General features: G+C 48.1%; 1 protein-coding gene across 2 annotated transcripts in view; it reads right to left on the reverse strand.

The window, feature by feature from the left end:
- Window positions 1–25,929, reverse strand: part of SLIT1 (slit guidance ligand 1) — a 165,723-nt gene that overhangs the window by 15,534 nt on the left and 124,260 nt on the right. For both annotated transcript variants that reach the window (XM_043926435.1, XM_043926436.1), the window contains exons 17-26: window positions 25,395–25,469; window positions 25,106–25,249; window positions 22,124–22,267; window positions 21,672–21,838; window positions 20,122–20,254; window positions 19,042–19,110; window positions 16,444–16,515; window positions 14,435–14,506; window positions 13,528–13,599; window positions 2,778–2,941 (exon numbers count right to left, since the gene is read on the reverse strand). In XM_043926435.1, the coding sequence (XP_043782370.1) occupies window positions 2,778–2,941; window positions 13,528–13,599; window positions 14,435–14,506; window positions 16,444–16,515; window positions 19,042–19,110; window positions 20,122–20,254; window positions 21,672–21,838; window positions 22,124–22,267; window positions 25,106–25,249; window positions 25,395–25,469 (1,112 nt within the window). The remainder of the gene's footprint in view (window positions 1–2,777; window positions 2,942–13,527; window positions 13,600–14,434; window positions 14,507–16,443; window positions 16,516–19,041; window positions 19,111–20,121; window positions 20,255–21,671; window positions 21,839–22,123; window positions 22,268–25,105; window positions 25,250–25,394; window positions 25,470–25,929) is intronic.

Raw genomic sequence — 25,929 nt, forward strand, 5'->3', positions numbered from 1 at the left:
AGTTGGTTTCCACATCAGAGGGGCTTCCCTCATAGCTCAGTTGGTAAAGAATCCGCCTGCAGCTCAGGAGACCCTGGTTCAATTCCTGGGTTGGGAAGATCCCCTGGAGAAGGGATAGGCTACCCACTCTAGTATTCTTGGGCTTCCCTTGTGGCTCAGCTGGTAAAGAATCTGCCCGCAATGCGGGAGACCTGGGTTCGATCCCTGGGTTGGGAAGATCCCCTGGAGAAGGGAAAAACTACCCACCCCAGTATTCTGGTCTGGAGAATTCCTTAGACTGTATAGTCAATGGGGTTGCAAAGAGTCGGACACAACTAAGCAACTTTCACTCACTCACTCACTCCGCTTCAGACTCTTTCTAGAAGTAGAGAAACATCAGTTCTACTGAAAATGCATGAGTTTGACTAGAAGGAGAAACACTTTCTAGTAATAACTGCAGGGGAATCCTCATGGATTACAGGTGGAGCTCTGTTTCTTGATCCAGGTGCTGGATACCTCAGTCAGTCAGTTTAGTCGCTCAGTCGTGTCCGACTCTTCGCGACCCCATGGACTGCAGCACACCAGGCTTCCCTGTCAATCACCAACTCCCAGAGCCTACTCAAACTCATGTCCACCAGGTCAGTGATGCCATTCAACCATCTTATTCTCTGTTGTCCCCTTTTCCTCCTGCCTTCAATCTTTCCCAGAATCAGGGTCTTTTCCAATGACTCAGTTCTTCGCGTCAGATGGCCAAAGTATTGGAGTTTTAGCTTCAGCATCAGTCCTTCCAATGAATATTCAGGACTGACTTCCTTTAGGATGGACTGGTTGGATCTCCTTGCAGTCCAAGGGACTCTCAAGAGTCTTCTCCAACACCACAGTTCAAAAGCATCAATTCTTCGGCACTCAGCTTTCTTTAGAGTCCAACTCTCACATCCATACATGGCTGCTGGAAAAACCATAACTTTGACTATATGGACCTTTGTTGGTAAAGTAATGTCTCTGCTTTTTAATATACTGTCTAGATTGGTCATAGCTTTTCTTCCAAGGAGCAAGCATCTTTTAATTTCATGGCTGCAGTCACCACCTGCAGTGGTTCTGGAGCCCAAAAAATAAAGTCTGTCACTGTTTCCATTGTTTCCCCATCTATTTGCCATGAAGTGATGGGACTGGATGCCATGATCTTAGTTTTCTGAATGTTGAGTTTTAAGCCAACTTTTTCACTCTCCTCTTTCACTTTCATCAAGAGGCTCTTTAGTTCTTCGCTTTCTGCCCTAAGGGTGGTATCATCTGCGTATCCGAGGTTATTGATATTACTCCTGGCAATCTTGATTCCAGCTTGTGCTTCATCCAGCCCGGCATTTCACATGATGCACTCTGCATATAAGTTAAATAAGCAGGGTGACAATATACAGCCTTGACGTACTCCTTTCCTGATTTGGAACCAGTCTTTTGTTCCATGTCCACTTCTAACTCTTACTTCTTGACCTGGATGAGTTCAATTTGTGAAAATTCACTGAGCCTTTCATTAACTATCTGTGTAATTTTCTGTTATGCATGCTGTATTCCAATAAAAAAAATTTTTTTTAAGGAGCTTTCTTCCTATATATTATTTATTTACTTTTGGCTCTGTTTTGTCTTCATTGCTACATGGGTTTTTCTCTTGTTGTGGCAAGTGGGGGCTAGCTACTCTTCCTTGCAGTGTTCAGGCTTCTCGTGCAGTGGCTTCTCTTGCTGTGGAGCAGGGCTGTAAGGCCTGCAGGCTTCAGTAGTCGCGGCACGTGGGCTCAGCAATTGTGGTGTACGGGCTTGGCTGCTTCGCGGCATGTGGGATCTTCCCAGATCAAGGATCAAACCTGTGTCTCCTACATTTGCAGGCGGATTCTTTACCACTGAGTCACCAGGGAAGCCCCCAGTTAAATTTAAACACACACACACACACCCCACACACAAACCTCTCATCAGTGCCAGTCCCACCCCATTAAATAAACACCGAGCAAATATTTCAACATAAACTGGCCTGCTCCCAACAGCTGCCAGCCAAGCCGCAGACTGGACCCTTCTGAAGTGTTGCTCCTGTGATAGCACACAGGGTGGCCCGGGGCTCCCTCATTAACCTCCGGCTGTCAGTTTCACTTCCGCTGGTGGTCTGTGAGCTTGTGGAGGGCAGGAGCCGTGTCCCACAGCCTCCAGCGCCCTTCTGCAGCTGTGCCCCTGCACACAAGCCAAGCCCGGGGCAGCCCCTCGGCCGCTGCCTTCTGCCCGGCAGGGTTCCCTTGGCCTTCAGTCAATCAGTCAATCAGTCCCCGAGCCCGTGTTTACAAAGGCCCAGGGTGAGGCGCCTCCAATCACACCAGGCCCTGGATTTCTAGAGATGTCCGGAGGGTAGCAGCTGGGTCCAGTGGCTCAGGGGTTTAAGCTAATTGCTGAGCACAATTCCTACCAAAGGGAGGCCTGAGTGCCTGTACTGCTGGGAGGCTTGGAGCTTCCAGAAACACTGCTGCTATTTTTATTTTCCTTACATAACCCCAGGGAGGGATTAGAGCCCTTACAGCCTGAGATTTTCCGCCTGGCTTTTTTTATTTTTTATTTTTTTTTGCTTGCTGTATGTCAGGACGAGAGGGCAGTCATGCTAACAAGCAGCAGAGGCCTCATTCCTGCCACCTGTCCCCCACCCAGCCAGTCACCCCAGGGACACCGAAGTGTCTGGAAGTGCCCTGCCAGGGTTGACGGGGGAAGCAGGAAGTGGGGGGATGCAACCCGGTACCCGCCATCCCCTCTCGCGCTCCTGGGCTCACCTTGGCATTCAAACTTCTTGGCAGGCGTGGTGAGGAGCAGTTTGCCTTCCATGTCTGGGGGCCCAGCGCAGCGGGCAATGCCCGGTTCCTTGTAGCCTGTCTTCACCCAGCCGGACAGCCAGCGTAGGCGGCAGTCACAGTACAGGGGGTTGGCACCGATGGCCCTGGGTTAGACAGCAGAGAGGAGCAGACATTACACCTTCATGGAGTTCCTCACCCACTGGGTGCCGGGTACCAGGCATTATGCCCGGAGCTGGCAAAACCCTAACATCCCCATTCAGTGAGCACTAACCGTGTAGCCAGGACAGATTTAAGTACTTTATACCTGTGATCTCGCTCAGTCCTCATCACACCCTACTAACCCCGTTTTACATGTTGAAACTGAAGCGCAAAAGGTGAAGACACTTGCCCAAGATGCACAGAGAAAGTGGGGAGGTAGGATTTGCACTCAGGCTGTTGAGGCCAGAGCCTCTGTCAGCACCGCCTCCAGGGTGTACCAGGGAGAGACGAACCAACATTCACTGCTGTGATGAACCAGCTTCTCCCCTGTTAGTGCATCTAATCCTCTCATCAGCCTCACAGTATAAGCTTTCTCTTCTCCATCTCAAAGATGTGGGAACTGAGCCTCACGTGGAATAAGTCATTTTCCTGGGGTCACACAATCAGTGAAGCACAGCCCCCTGATCCAGATCTAGAGCTGTCTGACTTGAAAGCCTAAATTCTTTTTTAAAAAATTAATTAATTAATTATTTGACTGCACCAGGTCTTAGTTGCGGCACATGGGATCTAGATCCCTGACCAGGGATGGAACCCTGGCCCCTGGCATAGGGAGCAGAGTGTTAGCCACTGGACCACCAGGGAAGTCCCCTCTTCTTTTTTTGTAAGCCTATACTCTTTAATTTTTCTCTTCAATTTCAATTAAACAAGGGCATAAGCACATTCTCACTGTAAATCATTTTCAGACATGGCACACAACAGTCTCACTTTAAATGACATTGTGAATGTCCTCAATACTACTAAATTGTATTCATTAAAATGGTTAATTTTATATTCCTTGAATTTCACCTTGATTTTTTAAAAAGGCACATTCCTATGTTACTGATGGGAATGCAAGATGGCAGAACTCCAATGGAGGGGGATTGCCTGATATCTATCTAGTCAGCAATGCAGTTGCCTTTTGACCCAGCAACTCTGTTTCTGGAGCATCTCACAGATCTGTGCCTGCACAAGTGTGTAAAGGCATCTGTGCAATGGTACTGATCTCAGCACTGTTTGTGACAGAAAGACCGGAAGCCTCCCGTGTTCATCAGTGGGGGAGTGGTTAAGGAAACTACAATACATCCACATTACAAAAAAGTCCACTGTCCCTGCCAACCACAGGACCCATGGTCACATGGTCATCATACTCCATATGTAGCCTTCCAATCCTTTCCCATATTTACACATACGATTGGTTCTTCATGAGAAGAGATCATATCCATCCAGCACACATAGTTAATGAGCAGCCTGCTTCTTGTCACTAAACAGCATGCCTTGGAGACCTCTCCAGGTCAGCTCTATGGATCCACCTCATTTTATCAAACTGCTTCAGAGCATCCCAAAGAATGGACACTTCATAGCTTTCACTGCCAGACACTCCAGTTGTTTCCAGCGGCAGTGAACACTTTGTCCATGCATCTCTGCAAGGAGAGAGCATTTCTCTAGAACAGATGCCTAGAAGGAGGATTCATGTTGCAGAGAAAGTGCACGTAAAATGTTCACAGTGAAGTGAAAGTGAAAGTCGCTCAGTCCTATCCAACTCTTTGGGGCTCCATGGACTATACAGTCCATGGAATTCTCCAGGCCAGAATACTGGAGTGGGTAGCTTTTCCCTTCTCCAGGGGATCTTCCCAACCCAGGGATCAAATCCAGGTCTCCTGCATTGCAGGCAGATTTTTTTTTACCAGCTGAGCCACAAGGGAAGCCCAAGAATACTGGAGTGGGTAGCTTTTCCCTTCTCCAGGGGATCTTCCCACCCCAGGAATTGAACCAGGATCTCCTGCATTGCAGGCAGATTCTTTACCAACTGAGCTAACAGGGAAGCCCAAAATGTTCACAGCCAGCCTCCAAAAAAGGTTGTAACGACTTACACTTGCCAGCAGGGTAAGGGTGTGCCTGCTCCCTCACATCCCCACCCCGACACTGACACTGTGCACTGCCAACCTCTTAGGCTTTGACCAGGCTGGTGGGTAAGCTCATAACCTTCTCACTAAACCACAGTGAGAGATTCAGAGATGAACAAGACATGGATCTGGGGAAACAAAGGTTGCCAGTGGTCTTTGAGCCAGCAAATAGAAAAACCAGAGCCTCGTATCTGAAGTCCATTTGTATCAACATTATTGTGAAAACATTAGGCTATATAATGTTCATGAGAATGAGCACATTTATTAAGTACCAAATGGATGCACTGGCATTTTCCGCCTGTGTCTGGGCAACACAGAGGAAGCAGTTCCCCTGGCGATGTGTTGGGTCTGATAAAAGCAGCAGCCATTCTGAGCAGGAATTCCCCCAAATATACAGCTGATGACGGCCCATCTTATAAAGCAGGCTCAACAGTCTTGGACTCCGGCCCCGGGCGCAGCTGCTCACTGCCCGGGTGACCTTGAGCGGCTCACTTAACATCTCTGGGGCTCACTTTATGATTCGATAAAGAGCCTGCAATCTGGAAGGGGGAGAAAGACAAGCACATCGAGCCTGAAATGGGCGCCAAGGGAATAATGTAGCTTGGAAAATGAAAGCCAGTTCAGCCTCGACGTGTATTTCATCTTTTCTGTCCTGATTTGCTGACAGCATCCATCCTGGCTAATGGGACAGGGCAACACCTTCCTCTTTTCCCTGAACACTGCCAGGGCTTCTCAGAGGTAGAGGAAGTTCAGACACTTCGATTTTTTGAAGCTCCATTGTGTTAAAAAAGAAAACAAAGAGTGAAGTAAGCCAGAAAGATAAACACCAATACAGTATACTAACGCATATATATGGAATTTTAAAAGATGGTAACGATAACCCTATATGCAGGACAGAAAAAGAGACACAGATGTATAGAACAGACTTTTGGACTCTGTGGGAAAAGGCGAGGGTGGGATGATCTGAGAGAATAGCATTGAAACATGTATATCATCAAGTGTGAAACAGATCGCCAGCCCAGGCTGGATGCATGAGACAAGTCCTCAGGGCTGGTGCACTGGGAAGACCCAGAGGGATGGGATGGGGAGGGAGGAAGGAGGGGGGATCAGGATGGAGAACACATGTAAACCCATGGCTGATTCATGTCAATGTATGGCAAAAACCACTACAATGTTGTAAGGTAATTAGCCTCCAACTAATAAAAATAAATGAAAAAAAAGAAAAGAAAAGAAAGACTTAGAAAAATAACAAGAATACCAAACAGTGGTATATTTAAAACACCTATATTCACCAGACTGATATTTTTAACATAGTATGAGGTAATGTAATTATGTTATTCAAAAGATAAATATAGAATTTATTGAAAGTATTTTTGTAGCACACTGCAGGAGTGTGTTCTGCTAATGAGCCAGGAGTAGAGAATTTATTCTGAAGGGCTTCTTCTCTCAGTCTTATAACTCATTTAGAGAAAAAGTCCAGAAGACTAAATCTAAAGCTGTTGTGAATGTGGAGGCCCTGGACACATCTTAGGATGTCACAATTCCCAATTCCTGAATAAATCCTCCCCATAAATGGCAACAAAGTCATGCTCTTTCCAATTCTTCATACCTGTATGTATATATTTATATATATATATATAATTCTCTATTTTTTTATTTTCTATTTTTATATATATTATTCTCTATTATATATATACAATATAGAGATAATAAAAGCTACCAAAGTCACATACAAAGCTATTGAAAATTAGGCATTCTGGCTTGACCAATACGTTTTACTTGTCAGTATACAGAACAGATGGCGAGCAACTCCTGATTTCAACATTTCAAGCTTTTGTTTCTCCAAACACTACTTTTTTTCTGACTACTTTATTAGTTCGAGTAGTTCACTTTCACCTGGAGTCCATTTTTCCTGATAAAATGACTGAACTCCCAGGGCATGGACAGTCACAGGCCCTGCTGAGACCAGTGGTGGGGACAGCCAGGCCACTCATCAATCCAAAAGGACTGTGGAGTCAGGTTCATCCCCCAACAAAAGTATAAATAACCCTGTGTTGTTGATCTTTGGTATAACTTGGAAATAGTTGAAACAGTAGCTATTTCATCTGTTTGTGCCAAGGCCCGCTGGGCTTCTTCTATTAACATAACCAAGATAGAAATAGACCTCCTACGACAGTGGTGCCAACTATAGAGTTTAGCATATACTAAAACTTCAAAATCTCTTCACCTGAGCTATTCCTCCTCCCAGGCAACTTATTCATGTGCATCCCTGCCTCCTTCTACTGGAATGAAGCTCCCTGAGAGCAGGTGTCTCCAATCCCACATGGTGCCTGAACCAGCAGAACCCCTCATTTGCCAAATGAACCCCTGCCTACAAGCAGGAGAAATGCACAAACCTCAGTATGAAAGCAAAATAAACTAAAAAATAAAGGAATCATCTACCACTCCATAAATGTAACTAATTTAATTTTCATCTATTCCTTTCTAGCTCTTGTGCTCATGTGTGTGTATATATGTATATATATACATAACTGAAATCATACTATATCATCCTCTTTATTCTGCATTTTTATCAAATAATAAAGTACAGTGTCATAAATATTATAACTAACTACTTGTTATTTTGTCATATGGGCATCCCATGATTTACCTAATCATTTCATATTCACTTTTTACAACGAATTTTTAATGAACTCAGAAGTCTAGTGTTTCCGCAGGCAGCAGATTAGGGGCAACAAAATGCCAGATTATAGACATGAAGGATGACATGGGGGAGCCTTGCCACAGGATTTGGCACATAGCAAATATTGGCTGATGGAAGGATGGATGGATAGACAAATGGAGGAAAGACGAGTTAACTGTAAAATCCAAGTGGACAGCAGCAGAGATGTGCAGGCGGTGAGGAGCACTCGTAATCACGATGGCCTGATTATGGCATGTGGTTAGAACTCTGGTGTATATGAGAAATAACCTGCGTACAGGCAAGGAAAGAACCCAGAGCTGAATGAATCATCTGAGGTCCTGCTGCAAGCTGACGGCAAGACAAAGACCTAATGCCACATCCTGATTCCTACTCTAAAGTTCAAGGGGTTTAAATATGGTGGACCTCACTCCCCCACACACACACCCTCAGCCCACCCACCCACCTTGCATATTGCCAGTGAAGAGGAGAGGCCCAGGTCAGAGTCACACTAAGAACAGAGGTCACCTCTGGGAGCCAGGAACACCGGACGCTAACTCTTGGGCAACCCCTGACTTGGGACAGAGCCATGGGCCCCTCCTTCCCTTCAGACTGCCTGTGGCCTTCGTGAAGCCCAGAAAGAATGCAGTGAGTCTGTACTATCCTTTTCCCATTCCTTGACCCCTTGTACTTGCTCACAGAATCCTCAAGAAATAGTTGCATCTTCTCATGCAGAAGAAATAATAGTTACATGTGTGTATATGCACATATATTCCATTGGGCACACACCTGAATACAAACATATGTACATTTCTCAGACTGCTGTCTAGTTCCATTTGAAACCCTGGGTATAAAGGGAAGAATGTATTCACAAGGTTGCTTCATAATAATGGGAGATTTCTTCCACATAGATGCTATTTTAGGGGGAAACAGGGCAACTAACAAACATATCTAATTGGTAGTGCTAATGCCCTGTTCTGCAATTACCACTTCCACTGAACTCTACCAATTACCACTTCCAGTGAGCTCTACCAATTACCACTGAGCTCTACTTATTGGGTTTTTTTTCTTTTTTTCTAACAAGTTAGATCTAGATCTGGCTTCTAGCCTGATATCACTGTTCTCCTAAAGTCTGAATTTATAGACAGGCATGGGCTTAAAATCTGGCTTTGCAGCTTCAGGTTTTTGTTCACACAAAACATACATTGTCTTCCTCTTGAACTCCCCTTCCACCTCCCTCCTCACCCAATCCCTCCAGGTTGTCACAAAGCACTGGCATTGGGTGTCTTGCATCATACATCAAACTCCCACTGGCTATCTATTTTACATATGGTCATGTGTATGTACTAAAAGGCAGAGACATTACTTTGCCAACAAAGGTCCATCTAGTCAAGGTTATGGTTTTTCCAGTGGTCATGTATGGATGTTAGAGTTGGACTCTAAAGAAAGCTGGGCGCCAAAGAATTGATGCTTTTGAACTGTGGTGTTGGAGAAGACTCTTGAGAGTCCCTTGGACTGCAAGGAGATCCAACCAGTCCATCCTAAAGGAGATCAGTCCTGAGTGTTCATTGGAAGGACTGATGTTGAAGCTGAAACTCCAATACTTTGACCACCTGATGCAAAGAACCGACTCATCTTAAAAGACCCTGATGCTGGGAAAGATTGAAGGTGGGAGGAGGAGGGGATGACAAGGGATGAGATGGTTGGATGGCATCACCAATTCAATGGACATGAGTTTGGGTGAACTCTGGGAGTCAGTGATGGACAGGGAGGCCTGGTGTGCTGCAGTCCATGGGGTCGCAAAGAGTCGGACACAGCCAAGTGACTGAACTGAACTGAACTGAACTGATGTTTCAATGCTCTTCTCTCAAAGATTGTTTGAATCAGTAAATTTCAGTTGAAAATGGAATTGAGAGTTAGATATATCATTTCAAAATACACATTTTGTTCTTTCTCTACCCATAAATATGCTACAATGTCTGAATGTTCTTTTTCAACAGGAGAGAGAGGACATATGTACACCTATGGCCAATTCATGTTGATGAATGCAAAAACCATCACAGTACTGAAAAGTAATTACCCTCCAATTAAAATAGATAAATTAAAAAAAAAAATAGATAAATTTTAAAGAGGAAAAAAAATGTTGTTTATTTCCCTTTTGAAAAGCAAAGCCTCTAGATTTTGAGCTGAGGGAAAGATCAGAACATCCTTGGGCATCATTCAGTTTTCACAGGGAAGGAGGAGAGGTAAAGCCCAAGCAAAAGAGAGAGACTTCCCTGGTGCTGCTAACAGTAAAGAACCAGCCTGCCAAAGCAGGAGACATAAGAGATGCAGGTTTGATCCCTGGGTCTGAAGATTCCTTGGAGGACAGCATGGCAACCCACTCCACTATTCTTGCCTGGAAAATCCCATGGACAGAGGAGCTTGCCAGGTTACAGTCCATAGAGTCACACAGAGTTGGACTTGGCTGAAGCAACTTAGCATGCATGCGTGCAAACAGACAAGACACACGAAGGAGGAAGAGGTGGGCCAGATGCTTGAAAAGGCCTTTCCTGGCAAGCGGGAGAGCTGGAGCAGATGGTCAGCACAGCCCAGCGGTAAGCAAGGGAGAGGAGAGCAGTGTGGGCCCAGAGCAGCAGCAGACCTAGCCCAGCAAAGACACACACGTGAACTCTCTAGAGAGAAGCATGACCAATTTAGGTCCTCAGAATTCCTAACATCAGCAAACAATGAGCTCACAACCAAAAATTACTAAACATAGATAGAATCAAGACCCTGTGAATGGCAGTCATCAAGAACAAGGAACAACACGACCCCTGCCTGGTCTTGGTCCAGAGCCACCATCTCCAGCCAGGCTCCCTCCTGACTCTTCCCATCCCCTCCAGGTTCCGTGTGTCGCCATGGCTTTCCAGGAGTTTTCACAACTTAATTCTTCCTTGATTCCCTTCTATCTACAGAACAAAACTCAAACTCCTCAGCAGAGAGGCCTTTCACAACAGAATGACAGTGTCCGTTTCTACACTCCTGTCTTCCTACCCCAAATTTCTTACCTAACCTAACTCCCTATATCCACATATTACACACACAGTAAGCGTGTGTGTGTGTTCATTCAGTCATGTCTGATTCTTTGTGATTCTATGGACTGTAGCCCACCAGGCTCCTCTATCCATGGGATTCTCCAGGTAAGAATACTAGAGTGGGTTGCCATGCCCTCCTCCAGGGGATCTTTCCAACCCAATAACTGAACCTGCATCTCCTACATTGCAGGTGGATTCTCTACCCCCACTGAGCCACCTGGGAAGCATGCTGGACAGTGTAGTCTCCCTGAATACGTCATTCACTTTCTTGCCTCCGTGCCTTTGCATAAGCTATTCCCTCTTCCTGGAATGTCCTTCCCTATCTTCTCCAAATGGCAAATTCCTAGTGCCTTTCCAAAGGCAGTAAAGGTGGCACCTCCTCTCTGAAGGTCATCTGACGTCCCCAGAGTTAGTCACTGGTTTCTTTGAATTTGTTTTGTAATATCCCAGATGGTCACAGAAGGCAGCAACCTAGTGTTAGTAAATTCTTCAGCATTTGACTCACTGTGGCTCCTCAGGACATATTTATTGAGGCAATAAAGAATAAATAAAGAGCTTTGGAATCAGACACACCTACGTTCAAATCCTGTCTCTGTCATTTCCTAACTTTATGACCTAGGGAATCTGTTTGACTGAACCTGGGACTATAAAATGGATATAATAAACCCTGCCACAGAGGACAAAACCCCTTACCCCTTCCACTCCCGTGGCAGACATCACTAATCAATCATTGCACTCTGCCCACCAAGTCTTAGAATCTTCAGTGTGGATTCAAGGCAGCCCCTGTCTTATTTATGAAGCTGGCTAATGGCAAAAAAGCTACTTCCCATCTGAAAGTAAAGTCCTTGTCCCAAGCTAACTCACAATGAGTGGCACTTATTACTATTTTATTTCCTCAAGCCTAAGATTGTTAGATGCCTGCTATGGGAAAGGTAGGGAAATGTTACCATATTAAGTACCCACAGATCATCTGTAAGATACACTCTGATCTCAGAGATTACAATGTGGAAATGATGAGTCTTAGAGCTGAGAAAATCTAGGGAGGTTGTTGAGTGAATGAACTTCAAGCAGAGATGCTGGGGACCCCAAAAGGCTCTCTGATCTGGATTTGCCTGCCTACTTGGGCCCTGGCCGCGTGGCTGTGAGGCAGAGAGCATGAGGACGCGGTAATGCCCAGGGTCCCGACTGCATCCGTCTGGCCTGAACACGACCTCGGCCTATAGCTGAGACGATAGGAAAGGACGTATTTGCTCTGTGCCCGGCCCCACCTTCAGAATTAGGATGACCCTAATTAATCCTAATTCACGGCCCACTGCTTTTATATGCCCTCATTTTTAAATTATGGTAAAATACCTATCATTAAAATTTTCCATTTTGACCATTTTAAGTGTACATCTCAGTGGCATCAATTACACTCACAATATTGTGTAACCATCACCACTATCTGGAGAAGGAAATGGCAACCCACTCCAGTATTTCATGGGCAGGGGGATTTCATGGACAGGGAGGATTTCATGGACAGGGGGGATTTCATGGACAGGGGAGCCTGGTGGGATCGCAAAGAGTCGGACACGACTGAGTACACAGCACCACTATCTGGTTCCAAAACTTTTTTATCACCTTGAACAGAAACTCTTTACCCATTAAACACAAATTCCCTTTTCCTCCTCGTCTTAGCTCCTGGCAACCACCATTCTTCATTCTGTAGCTACAGATTTGACTAGTCTGAGTCCCTCATTTCAGTGGAATCATACAATATTTGTCCTTTTATGTCTGGGCTCTTTCACTTAGCTATTTCACATATTTTAAAGGTCTGCTCACATGTCAGAACTTCATTCCTTTCTATGGCAGAATACTGTACCTCACTGTACCGTATTTTTTTATCCATTCATCTGTCAGTGGATACCTGGGTTGTTTCTGCTGTATAGTTATTGTGTGAATAATGCTGCTATAAACAGGGTGTACAGGTATCTGTTTGAGTCTTTGCTTTCAATTCTTTGGGATTCATGCTTAGGAGTGAAATTGCTGAGCTATATGATACTACATTCAGCCTTTTGAGGAATTGAGTATACTGCTTTTTAAGAATGCTCTGGTGTTGCCAGCTAAATGGTTTTGGAAGCCCTTCTGCATCCAATGAAAGTGGAAGTTGCTCGGTTGGATCCGCCTGCAATGCGGGAGACCTGGGTTCGATCCCTGAGTTGGGAAGATCCCTGGAGAAGCGAACGGCTACCCACTCCAGTATCCTGGCCTGGAGAATTCCATGGACTGTATAGTCCATGGGTTCACAAAGAGTCAGACACAATTGAGCGACTTTCACTTTCATTTACATTTCATTTCAGCATCCAGTTATACCAATTATACTCCTTTGGGGTACTAAATTTCCAGAGCTTATCACCTACCATGTGAAGTCAGAGGCACAATACTGGCATCGTGCTTCAGAGAACGGGCTTTGAGACTGAAGACTCAGCCCCTATTGCCCTGTGCAACTCTGGGTGAGGGTGTCACATTTTCTGGACCTTCCTCCTCATGTGGAAGATGGGAATAATGGTAGCTATGGTAGGAGTGCTGGGGGGTTGCATTAGCTGATGGAGGTGCAGTGCTCGGCAGTCAATACCAGGTCATGACTACTTTTATTATTGCTCATGAGGAACTGTTCTCAATCCCTTTGTTATAACTGATGGTGCACTGAATGTGTAAGAGTCTGAAACAGGAAGCATTTGAAGCTCACAAGCTAAATTAAAAGTAATAATCTCCAGAGGCGACATCGTTCTTGGAATCCAAGTTCCATTTAAATCTAAAGAGGTGCTGAGGACTGGGTCAGAGTTACTTACAGGTGAGACAGGGAAGTCACGTCTGCAAAGATGCCCTCTTGGAGGGTGGAGATGTCATTGCCATGCAGGGACCTGAAGAGAAAAGAGGCCATCAGGACTCAGCCTGAGACAGAGACTCAGGAACTGATGGAGGGACGCCCTCTGCTGAGAGGGGTGTGTTTGAGGGAGAGGGTCCCTGAGTGAGAGATCCTGCTAGGATGGCCACTGGCAAGGAGAGGCTAGCACAGACTCTGTGACTGTCACAGGCCACGCTGACCCTCAGCCCCGCCGGAGGCCCCCACTTGTGCTGTCATGACTAACCCACATACCACGTCTGTTCACAGGACAAATGGACATGCGCCCTCCCTAACTCAGCCAGGGAGCCTGAGGGGGACAGGCTTCTTCCCAACAGGGAAGCTACTAGTGAGACCCTGGCTGAGGGTGAAGAATGAGCTGCCAGAGGACTTGGGGCAAGAATATTCCAGAGGCCGTGCTGTGAGCACAGGGCTGTGAGCCACAGGCCACACCTCGCAGGGGGAATTCTTGAGAGCAAGTTCCACATTCACCATTTGACAGGAGACTCACATGCCAGCGAGGGGCTACCTTACCTTGAATGCCTGGGAACTTGCCCCCGTACACATACAGCAAACACAACTTGGGGCCGACAGCAGCCCCTGGTTGCTGGATTCTCTGAGACAGAAGACTAAGCCCCTCCTGTCTATGCAACTTTGGGTGAGCGTTCCCCAAAGTCTCCCATGTATTCCTGGGCCTCTGTTAGGAGCCCGAATGAAAGTGGACTGGCCTTCCACTTTGGACACAGTTGGCCCTGCTGGGACCCTGGACACGGGGACATTCCTGTCCACCAGGAGATGAGGAGGCCCCTCGTGCGGCAGATTTCCCTGGAGGAATGGAGAATGGGGATACTCACAGCAGGCGCAGGGAGCGAAGCCCCTGGAAAGCCAGAGGAGGGATACACTGCAGGGCGTTGTAGCTGAGGATCCTGGGGGAAGGAAGAGCGAGGGAGGGTGGGGGGAAGGGAGGGAGGAAGGGGGAAGAGTTGTTAAGGGGTGCGCCTCTGGTGCTGATGCAGATGGTCACCATCTTGATCATGGTGATGATTCCATGGGCATGAATGTAAATCAAAATGTGTCAACTTTTACACTTTAAGGATATACTATTAGATACTAATTATACTTCACTAGAGCTATTTTTAAAATAATAACAAGAGAAATGAGACATTTTTATCACAGGAAAGGGCTGTTTCTCCTTACAGCTGCCAGGATCGCCTAGCCCGGGATTTCTCAGCCTCAGCACTGTTGACAATTCCTTGTTGGGGGTGGAGGGGGGCTGCCCTGTGTATGCTGTAGGGGTGCTGAGCAGCATCTCTGGCCTCTGAAGATGAAATGCCAGGGCTTCCCCCTGCCCTCCACCAGCTATGACAGCCAAAAATCCTCAACTATTCCTGACTGCTCCCTGGGGGGCAGAGCCGCCCCTGGTTACCAATGCCACAGGCCATGGCAGCTTCACACATAGGCTCATAAAGAAAAACAATTGCCTGCCAATCCAGTTCCACAAGGATCAAGCCATTATTGACAGTGCACCCTGAGGGGAATTCAGAAAAGAGAAAGAAAACATTCTGTGCTTTGAATATACTGGCCTTTAGAGAGTTCACATGCAAATCTAAGGAAAAAAATTCAAATGACCCCAGACTCTTGCATCCTCCCATAGGTAGAAAAGCACTAAAGTCATTCACTTGAGATATGTTCTTTGTAATTAGCAGTAACCTTTTGATGTGTGACTACATGTTTTTCTCAGGAAAAAAGTTCCTCTGTATCCTGGCTCCTCCCTTACCTCTTCAGAGCAGTTCCTCAGACCTATCTGAGAGGCCGTCTCTGGGCTTAACTCAACTTTTATATTATGTATTTTTCTTTCAGTCAATAGGCTCATGAAGACTTTGAAGTGGGAACCCAGGGCAGGAAAGTGCAGCAGACCCAGGGCAGGAAAGTGCAGCGTTTCATGGCCTCAGGCCCACATTTTGTTCCTGGGGGCCTGCCTGGGTCAGAAACCTGTCTTTTGGGATACTGGCTCTGCTATTTGACCACAGTAGGGCCTAAGGGAAAGTTCTTAAGTTCTTGGCACATCATCTGTAAAATGAGGTGTTGGGAAGGTGAACAAAATACCTTCTTAAGCAGGCAAATATAAGCAATGCTTGTTACTACTTTCTAACCAATTGCTTGGAATGTAAGTAAAGCAGTCATTAAAATATCTTAGAACATAGGCACAAAAATGTTCAGAGTCACCATTCGCAATAGTCCAAACTGGAAACAATCCAAATATCCATCAACAGTAGAATGGATGAGGAAAGTGTGGCATATTCCTACAAAGGAATACTATATAGCAATGAAAATGAAGAGACCACAGCTTCACACAGACACAATGGTAAATAAAAGAAGACAGACATAAACGACTATATCCTATATGATTCAATTTATATAAGGCTCAAAAAAGGGCAAAATTAAACTTCATTGTGTAGAAATACATATGTAGATGGCACTATAAAGACCAAAGAGATCATTGTAGAAGTCTGAGTAGGGACGGCCTCAGGTGAGGGGAGAGAAAAGAAGAAGAATCAGGAAGGGACGGGGGACTCTTGGGGTGCTAGCTATGTTCTAAGTTTTGCCTTAGGTATTTATACATGTGCTAGTTTTATGACTATTTGTTAAGTTGTATGTTTATGTTCTTTGCACTTTTCCATATATATGCTGTATTTCACAATAAAAAAAAAAAATGTTTCTGAAAAGTCTTTTTGGCCGGCAGGCCCTGGCACCCTCCCTGGAGGCTGAGGGAGGCTATGTGGGGACACCTGCTGATGACCGAGGCTTGGGGAGGGTCCCGGTAACCATGAGCCCTCCCTCCTCCTCCCCCCATGGGACTCACAGAGTGGTCAGCTGACTCATGTTGGTGAAGGAGGAATTGCTTAAGGAACTGATCTTGTTGTTACTCAGGTCCCTGGAAAAGAAAAAAAAAAAAAGTATCATCATTTAGAAAGAAAAGACTCCTTTCCCACTCTGGCCACAGCCATCTCCCAGCCAGGGGGGCGAGTGGCTCTGACCACTGGCAGGTGGGAGCTGATGGAAGAGGCATTTGGTTCACAACCAGCCACAGCTCCCCAGCTCTGATCCCCGAACTCCCTCTCTGTCCCCAGGGCTCCGGGTCTCCATTTCTTCATCCCGCACCCTGGCGCCACCCCTGCCCACCATGGAAATACTCCCACCAAGGGCATCCGGGTCTCACAACTGCCAGGTGTGAGGGGCTCTCTTCCTTTCTCTCTCACTAGCACCTTACGTGGGTTCGTTCACTCCCCCTCCCTATAGTCCTACGGGAGAGGCAGTAAACCCATTCTACAAAAGAAGGGGCAGGGTCTCGGGGTGACGAGGTGACCCACCCAGGGTCACACAGCTGGGAGGAGGCTCGGCCAGAGTCAGACCTTCGTCCATTGGCCCCTAAGGCCCTGGTCACTAAATGTGCTCTCAGAGTGACCCTGCAGTGCTGACCCTATTGACCACCCTCTTCTCAAACCTCTCCTCCGACTCCAGTCTTCACACACTCCCCCTTACCGCTCAGCTGCACTTCTTTCTCAGCCACCCCTAATGGATGGTCATCACTAAGCCCTGTTCTTGCTCTTCCTCTTCCTGTAGTCCTTCAGCCCTCCCACATGCTCCTGGATTTCCTCCCCACTGGGCAGAGACGGTGTCCTCTGTGGTCCCAGCCAGACCTCTCTTTCCCCGTGATAAAGGAGGTGCTGGTATTTCAGACCCGACAGGCAGCTTCATAGTACGAACTGCCTTGACTTTAGTCCCCTCTCCCTCCCCTCCTCTTCAAGCATATCCACATCACTAGTGAAGCTGCCTCAAATTAGACCAAAAAGTGCTGTCTCTCTCTTTGTCAGCCAGAAAGCACTCTAACTACCATCTTCACCTCACCATTGGAACAATCACTCAAAACACAATGGCTAGGTCATTAGCAAAGACAGAAAAATGGAAGTGTCAAAATTCTGTTAAGTCAGTGCTACTCAATATGAACTTGAACTGAATGTCCCCAAACAAGGGACCTGTGCCAAAATGCAATCACCTATGGGCTTCCCTCGTGGCTCAGATGGTAAAGAATTGGCCTGCAATGTGGGAGACCTGGGTTTGATACCTGGGTTGGGAAGATTCCCTGGAAGAGGGCATGGCAATCCACTCTAGTATTCTTGCCTGGAGAATCCCCAAGGACAGAGGAGCCTGGCCGGCCACAGTTCATGGGGTCGTAAAGAGTCGGACACAACTAAGCACAACATAATACTAAACACATAACTTAGCTTAGCTAACATTTTTTCCATAGCAATACTTTCCCAATGAAGGAAGAAACTGTGTTGATAAAAATTCTGCTGCGAGTTCTTTATCTAATTGCAGGCACTTTACAAAGAGTTCTCAAACTGCCATTGACCCACAGACCACACTTTGAGTAGCAGTGCTCCAAGGCACTTAAGATGAAATATTCTCTGGGCTTCTTTTTGACGGAATCTGGCCAATGGGCAGACAAAGACAATTGAAGTGAGCTGTTGATTAAACTGGAAGGCTAAGAGGAGCTAAACTTATTCTGAGGCTTACTTTGTACATTTTCACGAAGTAGAAAGGTCAAAGGTGGAAATAACAAAATAGTAGATGTTAGCCTACAGAAAAAGTTAGTTACAGATGCGTATTTGAGGCTGCCGTATTTCATATTTGGTTTGGAAGCCAAGGTTGGATCAAGAAGTTTTCTCTAACTCTCTACTTCTGCTCTGGCTCCTACCTTTGCAAGGATAACCCTCATTAATAGTAATTATCAGCTTCCAGGGACACTTCAGGGATGGTGTGGGCAGAAGCAAACCCAGTCTAACCCCAGAGAGCCAGGAACAATGCAATTCCCAAGAATGGCCACTAGGTGGCAAAACAGTTCTATGCACAGATGTTCCCAACAGGATGCAGTGAAATTAAAGAATGGATCAGTACCAGACAGGGAACATAGCCAATATTTATAATAACTATAAATAGAGTATATCCCTTAACAATTGTGAATCACTGTATTGTACACCTGTAACATATACTATTGTACATAAACTATGTGAAGGGAAGTGAAAGTCGCTCAGTCGGGTGAAAGTCGCTCCGTCGTGTGAAAGTCGCTCCGTTGTGTTCAACTGTTTGCGACCCCATGGCCTATACAGTCCAATGAATTCTCCAGGCCAGAATACTGGAGTGGGTAGCCTTTCCCTTCTCCAAGGGATCTTCCCAACCCAGGGATCGAACCCAGGTCTCCTACACTGCAGGAGGATTCTTTACCAGCTGAGCCATAAGGGAAGCCCAAGAATACATAAACTATACTTCAATTAAAAAAAAAAAATGCATAAACAGGTCAACCAGAGTGGGGTCTGTAGGGAATTCCAGGAAAGTTGGAGCAATTAATAGCTAGATCCCTATGGCCCTCCTGTCCTCTGTGACGGGCCAGGATACTCACACAAGCTGCAGGTACTTGAAGGTGGACAGCTGTGCTGGAACCAGCGTGAACTGGTTCCCGTCCAGGTAGCTGCAGGAGAGAACCGCAGTTAGTGCAGCCACCTCAGCCTCAAGCAGAGTCCAGCACTGCAAGAACCTTCCCCTGCAGCCAGGGCCTTCTCATCCATGTCCTTTCCTACCTATGGACTACATATTTGGCCCTGAATCATTAACTGGAGGAGAAAATACAGACATTTCTTAGGCCATTTGGGAAGGTGCCATCAAAAAACTTGGTAGAGCCACGGACACATGAAGCCTCCTATGGCTTCCTTCCTGAGCTCCTGCCTGGCCCCCTCAGCATCCTCCCTGTCAGCGGACACCACAGGCTCAGTCCAGGGGCCTCTGCCCTCCGCTCTCTCCTCTCCAATCTTTCCGGCCAAACAGGTCTGATTGGCCTGTTACTACCCACCTGCCAGCCCTCAGCAGCACACAGGTCCCTCCCTCTGCTGGTGAGGTGCCTGAGGCTGGTCCCAGACCCCAACACTCCCAGACCTGAGTTCTGTGTTTTCACACCCACATGGGCTTCCCCTGGCTCCATCAGCACCACACTGCCTGTTCCTAAACCATCCAGGCGCAGGACCCTGAGAGGAATCTCCACCTCCCTCTGCAGCCTGCTCCATGACTGACTTAGCGTCTCCCACCCTCTGGTCTCTAATCATTCACTTTTGTTCCATTCTCATATCCCCCCTTCCCTGACGGCACCAGCCCCCAGGCATGGGTTCCTGCAGCAGCTTTCTTCTCTTCTCCCCACCGGGGCCTCGGTTCTGCTTCTTATTACATACACCACCACCCAATCACTGTCCTTAAAGCCCAGCTGCTGAACTCCCTGTCAAGTTTCCCAGGGCTCCCCTTGTCTACAGGGCAGAGCTTGGGATTCGAGATGCTGTGACCTGCCCTCCCAGCCCCACGACCACAGCCATCAAAAAGCTGACCTGAGCTCCTGGAGCTGCAGCCCCACCAACAGCAGCCCTTAGGATGCCTTGTCCACCCTCCAGAGGTCCTGGTCACCCTCTCCTCCTGCCAGCAGGCGGGGGCTACTCACAGCTCTGTGACGTTCTTGGGGATGCCCTTGGGCAGGTTCTGGAGGTGCTTGTTGCTGCATCGAACCACAGTGTCCAGGCAGGCGCACTCCTGGGGGCACTGCGGGCGGGGCAAGCAGCCCCCCTCCTCCTGGCCTGGGGTGGAAGGTGAGAAGCCACGTCAGTGAGGGGACAGGCCTCCTCAGGGCCTCATGCAGCCAGGGCCCCGCTTCAGGGCACCTTGGAACAGAGGCGTCTTGCTGACACCACGCTGTACGCCAGTCAGTCCTCTCGGCTGCAGCCCTCCTCCACCACGGCCAAAGCCCCTTGGATCTGTTTTGAGGTTAGAATCGGTCTTGGGTTCACCTCTTCCACCTCAGACCTGGGATGGACCTGGGCACAGCAGCAAAGGAAGATGGCAGCCCCACCATTTCTTGAGCACCTACTGTGTGCCAGACACTGTACCAAATGCAATTTCTTTAATGATGCGGTAAACGGGGACCACCATTGCTCCTAGAATGTGAGCGTCATGGGAACGGAGACCTGTGTCCCCTTCTTCTTCTCTGTTCACTGAAGGGGCCCAGCACTGAGAGCAGGGCCTGGCCCATATCAGCCTCCAAACAGGTCAGTTGAATGAAGGAGTGAGGACTTTCTATCTTAGTGAGATTGGGAGAGGCTAAATAGCTTGCTCAGGTCAGGAGGTTGATCAGAGGCAACATGGAATCTGTACCCAGATCTGGCTGGCCCAGAATCTGAGCCCCTTCTATCCCAACATCCTTCACAGATTCATTCATGTATTCAATAAATTGTACAGAGCACCCTCTGTGTTCCTCTCTTCCTTCTGCTTGAGTGTAGGAGGGACGATAAGGACGCCAGGGTCCCAGGAAGCAGACTGGAAAGAGGATAGGAGGTGCTGAAAAAAGGTGGGGAGAAGCCAGGAGGCTGAAGCTGAAGGCAGGTGGAGAAATTCCCAGTGCCAGGGCTCCTGAACACAGACAGCTGGGCCAAGACGGGACCTTGCTCTGTCACTTCCAGCAGTTGCCTGTGTGTGTGTGACGCTCTGGAGGGGGAGGCGGGGGATGGAGGGATGGGCTAGATTCTGTGAGTGTGGGTAAAGAAGGACGTGACTCCAGGAGAGAGATCGAGGATTCAGGGAGAAGAGAACACTGACACAGGAAGTGAACCAAGTATGGAGGATGGAGGCCCCCAAGAGAGTCCTGGGGGGTACTGCAGACAAGCTGAATCCATGGTCTGCAGCCCTTAGGAACAGCTAGGAGGTAGGTCTCTGGGTTAAACATACTTAAAGAAATTACACTAAGATGTTAACTATGATTTTCTCTGAGTGAGGAGCTAATAGGTAACATTTATGCCCTTCCTTTGTCTGTATTTCCCTATTTTTTAAAACAGTAAGCCCACTACTGTTCTTATAATCACACCGGAGACCCCACCAGGCTGAGGCAGGCGCAGAACTGAGTGGGTGTCCGTGCTTCTCGCCCCTCCCCAGGGGACCCCTCCTCTCTGGGGCACGACCACGCCCCATCCCCCACCACCCAGGGGGATGCCCACGCATTACCTTCTTCACACCTGAAGTCGGGGGCGGCCACGTCCTGCAGGGGAATCTGCCGCAAGAAGTCTGGGTTCTGGCACCGCGGGTTCCCCGTCACGATCTTCCTCTTGCGTAGCCAGTCGCCCAGCCACGCCAGCTGGCAGTTACAGTTGAAAGGGTTGGCCAGAAGGTTTCTGGAAGAGGCAGGTGGTGTGACGACGAAAACCCGCCCCCGCCAGACTCAGTTGTCCCAGAAAGCCGGCTCCCGCCCGCCACTTGCTGGCCACACGGTTGCCCACCACTCCTGGACCGCCAGCAGCTACTAGGAGGTAGCATGTGAACGCGTAAGGACCCAAACACCTGAGTCCTTCACAATGACCACGGAAGACCCGCCGCGTCCTGCAGCAGGGGACGAGCGGGCGGGGCTCCAGGGTTCAGCCCCGCCCGCGCCGGCCCTGCGCCTTCGGAGCCGCACTCACACCGTGGAGAGGGCCTGGAGCGTGTCGAAAGCTCCCGGGGAGATGGTGGCGATCTGGTTGTCATAGAGCGAGAGGAGGCGCACGTTGCGCAGGCCCGTGAAGCTGTCGTTGTGGATGCAGCTGATGCGGTTGTTCCTCAGCATCCTAGGGCCGGGAGAGGAGGGGAGCCGGTGCTGTGCCCACCGCCATCCGCCTGCCCTGTGCTCTGGCCACCAGCGGCCAGTTCACAAGTTCTCCTCCGGGGACGCTGGGCCACAGAGCGGGGAGCCCGGCGCCACACCAGCGCCTCTCTCCTGGCCTCCCTGCCTCTGAGATGCCTGCCTCTCCATCCTGCCCACACCGGGCCCCACGCTGACGACCATCACCTTCATCCCGGGGTGCCCACAGCCTCCCCAACCTCCAGGCCACGCACCACGGTCAACACCTGAGACTTGCCTAACACTTAAACCTGGCCATTCACTCTCCAGCCTAAAGCCCACAGCAGCCTCTAAACTGTGCACAGAATCCTGTTTAATTAAACTCTTTACTACCCAGCCCCAGACCAGCACCTGCCCGCCTCCCCAAGGATGGTCACACTCTCCACCTCTCTGTCCTTCAGGCTTGCTGCCCAGGCCAGCATCCCCACACCTTTCCCCAGCTATGAGCTCCTTCCAGAATGACCTTCTTCCTCATTTATAGCTGCAAAAGTCTCTGCTCGTCCTTGAACACCTGACCCTCTTCTCTTTCCCACACAAAAACTAAAATCAAGCCTGACATAGGATAGGCAATTCACAAAAGAAGTTAAATGGTTTAAATTAAAATGGATGTACTAGGTGAGGGAGATTAAAAGGCACAAAATTCTGCTGTAAAATAAATGAGTCATGAGCATGAATGTACAGAAATAAACAGTTTATGAACATTTGTTGAAAAATGTTCAAACTTACTAGTAATCAAGGACATTTAACTGACATTGCATCTTTGCCTGCCAAATTACAAAATCATTAAAAACATAATAATAATAACAATAAGGCCCAGGGCTGGCAAGAGGGTAGAAGGGTGGGCACCTTCATGACAGCTGGCAGAACTACTGGGGACCTCCTGGAAGCGTGCCTGGTGAGATGTACCAGGAACCCTAACCGGGACCTGTGTGCTTTCACCCAGCAGGTCTACCTTTAGGGATTTATCTTTAAGGTAATAATCCCTGATTGGCGTAGAATTTCATGATAAAGACATTAATCACAGCATTGCTTGTAATAAAATTAGAATTAGCCTTAATCTCTAATAATTATGTAGCTCCTTTGTCCATGGGGATTCTCCAGGGAAGAATACTGGAGTGGGTTGCCATGCCTTTCTCCAGGGGATCTTCCAGACCCAGGGATCAAACCCAGGTCTCCCGCATTGCAAGCAGATTCTTTACCGTCTGAGCCACCAGGGAAGCCCTATGTAATATGTATATTCATTCAAAGGAAATCATAAAGATGCTTACATTATGTTTAAGGAAGAAAAAAGATTACAAAATAAAATGTATTCAAGGATTTCATTAAGATATTATCTATCTGTATGTTTGCATGCATGTATGTGGGTGTATGTGTGTATGCATGTAGGTACAAGTGTGTGTGTGTGTTAATAATTAAGCGTGACCAGTGCAGGGGTTATGGGCACTCCTTTTCCTGTGCCTGCACCACTCCTGCAGGCTCTGTCCCAGCACCAACCCTTCCTCTCTCCTCTGTCTACTCCAAGTCTTCCTTGGAAAGAACTCCAGTGACTGGTTGAATGCCCATGGCACCCTCTCTCAAGGAATACTGCGTGCGTGTTCAGTTGTTCAGTCATGTCCAACTCTGCGACCCCATGGACTGTAGCCCATCAGGCACCTCTGTCCACAGGGTTTCCCAGGCAAGAATACTGGAGTGGTTGCCATTTCCTACTCCAGGTGATATTCCTGACCCATGTATTGAACCTGTGTTTCCTGCAATGCAGGCAGATTCTTTACCACTCAGCCATGTGGGTCCTTCAAGAATTTCTAGGCACATATAAAAAAGAACGAGGCAGTCCTCTATGAAGAACCTGCCACACCAGTGGGGAAAAAAAAGCTGCAAAATACAGTGCAGAATTAAACCTTTTGTAAAACAGATAAATAAAAATCCACAGGGAATCCTCTCATGCATTCGTTTACCTTATATAAACTTCATGACACATGCTCAGAAAACAAATCTATAGCCTTACTGCCACCTGAGATTTAAATCCAGGCAGGTGGCTTCTAGAGGTGTTGTCCACATGGTAGACACTACCCACACGTGGCCATTTAGATTTAAATTAATTAAAATGAAATGAAATTCAAAAGTCAGTGCCTCCATAGCCGTGTCCACATGTCAAGTGCTCCCCAGACACATATGGCTATCAGACTGGACAGCGCAGATATAGCGTGTCTGTCCCTGTGGCAAGTCTGACAAGACAGAACTGTCTCTTGGATGCTCTAAAGGTCTACACCATCACCTGAAGAGCTGGTGCTGCCTGGACCGAGAGAGGAGCTCCCTGCAGATTCACAGAGGAGTGGCTGATTCCCGACGTCTGGAGAGCTCTGCCTGGGCTCTGAGTCATGGGGTCCCAGACTCCCACCTACACCGACTTGAGTCACCTCTGTCCCATGTCCCTGCCACTGTAGCACCGGCCACTCCTGAACTAAACACATGTGCTGTGATATCGCAGCCTGACCGCAGGGCAATGACAGGAGACCTCAAGAAGGGCGCACGTCCCCATTCCCTCACCTGCCGTGAACCCCGCACCCCAGGGAACAAGAAGACAGGTCTCATGCCACAGTGACCAGCATCTGATGACTTGGTACACTTCAGCCAGGGTCCTCAGCCACAGCCCCTCAACTGCTGCAAGCTGGGGCCAGGGTAGAGACACCCCCTCACTATTCCCTGCCCTTTAATGCAGGTGCCAATGCTGTGACTCGGCTTCTGCCCCTGCCCCTGCCCCTCTGCTCTCTGGCTGCACACTCACAGTGTCCTCAGGCCGTCCAGGCCCCGGAACATGCCGCTCCGGATGGACTCCAGTTGGTTGGCGGTCAGGTGCAGCTCGCTCACTGAGGCTGCGCCCTCAAAGGCCCCGTCTTCAATCTCCGACACCTTGTTGTTGCTCAGATTGCTGGGAGAGGATGGTGGAGTTCAGGACCCCCTTCCCTGCACCCAGCCCCCATGCATGGAGCCCTGACCCCCACGAGATTTAAGGATTTCCCTTCCCCTTCCTGCCCACCCTCCTGACTGCACCTTCCCGCCAATGGGTAACTCACATTTTCTTCAGATGGGTGAGTTTTTTAAACATCCCGGTGGCCTCCAGGATGGAAATCTCATTGTTGTTTAATCGTCTGTAAGAGACAATGAAGGGAACTTATACATCCATGAAGGACAGACATTAAGGTATCTTCCAAACTGAGATTATTTGGGACTCAAACAAAGGGGACGCCTGGAAGGATTTCTCTGGCTGGGCGAATTGATCCTATTTCAAAGAAAGGTTGGACAAAGTGCTGGGGAGTTAACGGGGGAAATTTTAACATGAAAAATGCCATGAAATGTACACATGTAAATAACAGGCATGTGTAGGTGTCCACACACATGCATATACATGTGCACAGATCTTTATTTTTAGAGAAAGAAGAACAGTAAAAGAATGGCTTAGGCTACAACTTGGGCTAATGGAATCAGGTCCCCACAAAGAAAGCAAAAGCATGATTGAGAGAAGCTGCCCTGGTTCAGGCTGGTGACCTGCTCTGGGGGCCAGAGAATGCCCTGGGGCAGAGGGGAAGTGCATAGGACTGGGAGTCAGGG

This window comes from Cervus elaphus, chromosome 15, assembly GCF_910594005.1.
Source record: "Cervus elaphus chromosome 15, mCerEla1.1, whole genome shotgun sequence".
Lineage (NCBI taxonomy): Eukaryota > Metazoa > Chordata > Mammalia > Artiodactyla > Cervidae > Cervus > Cervus elaphus.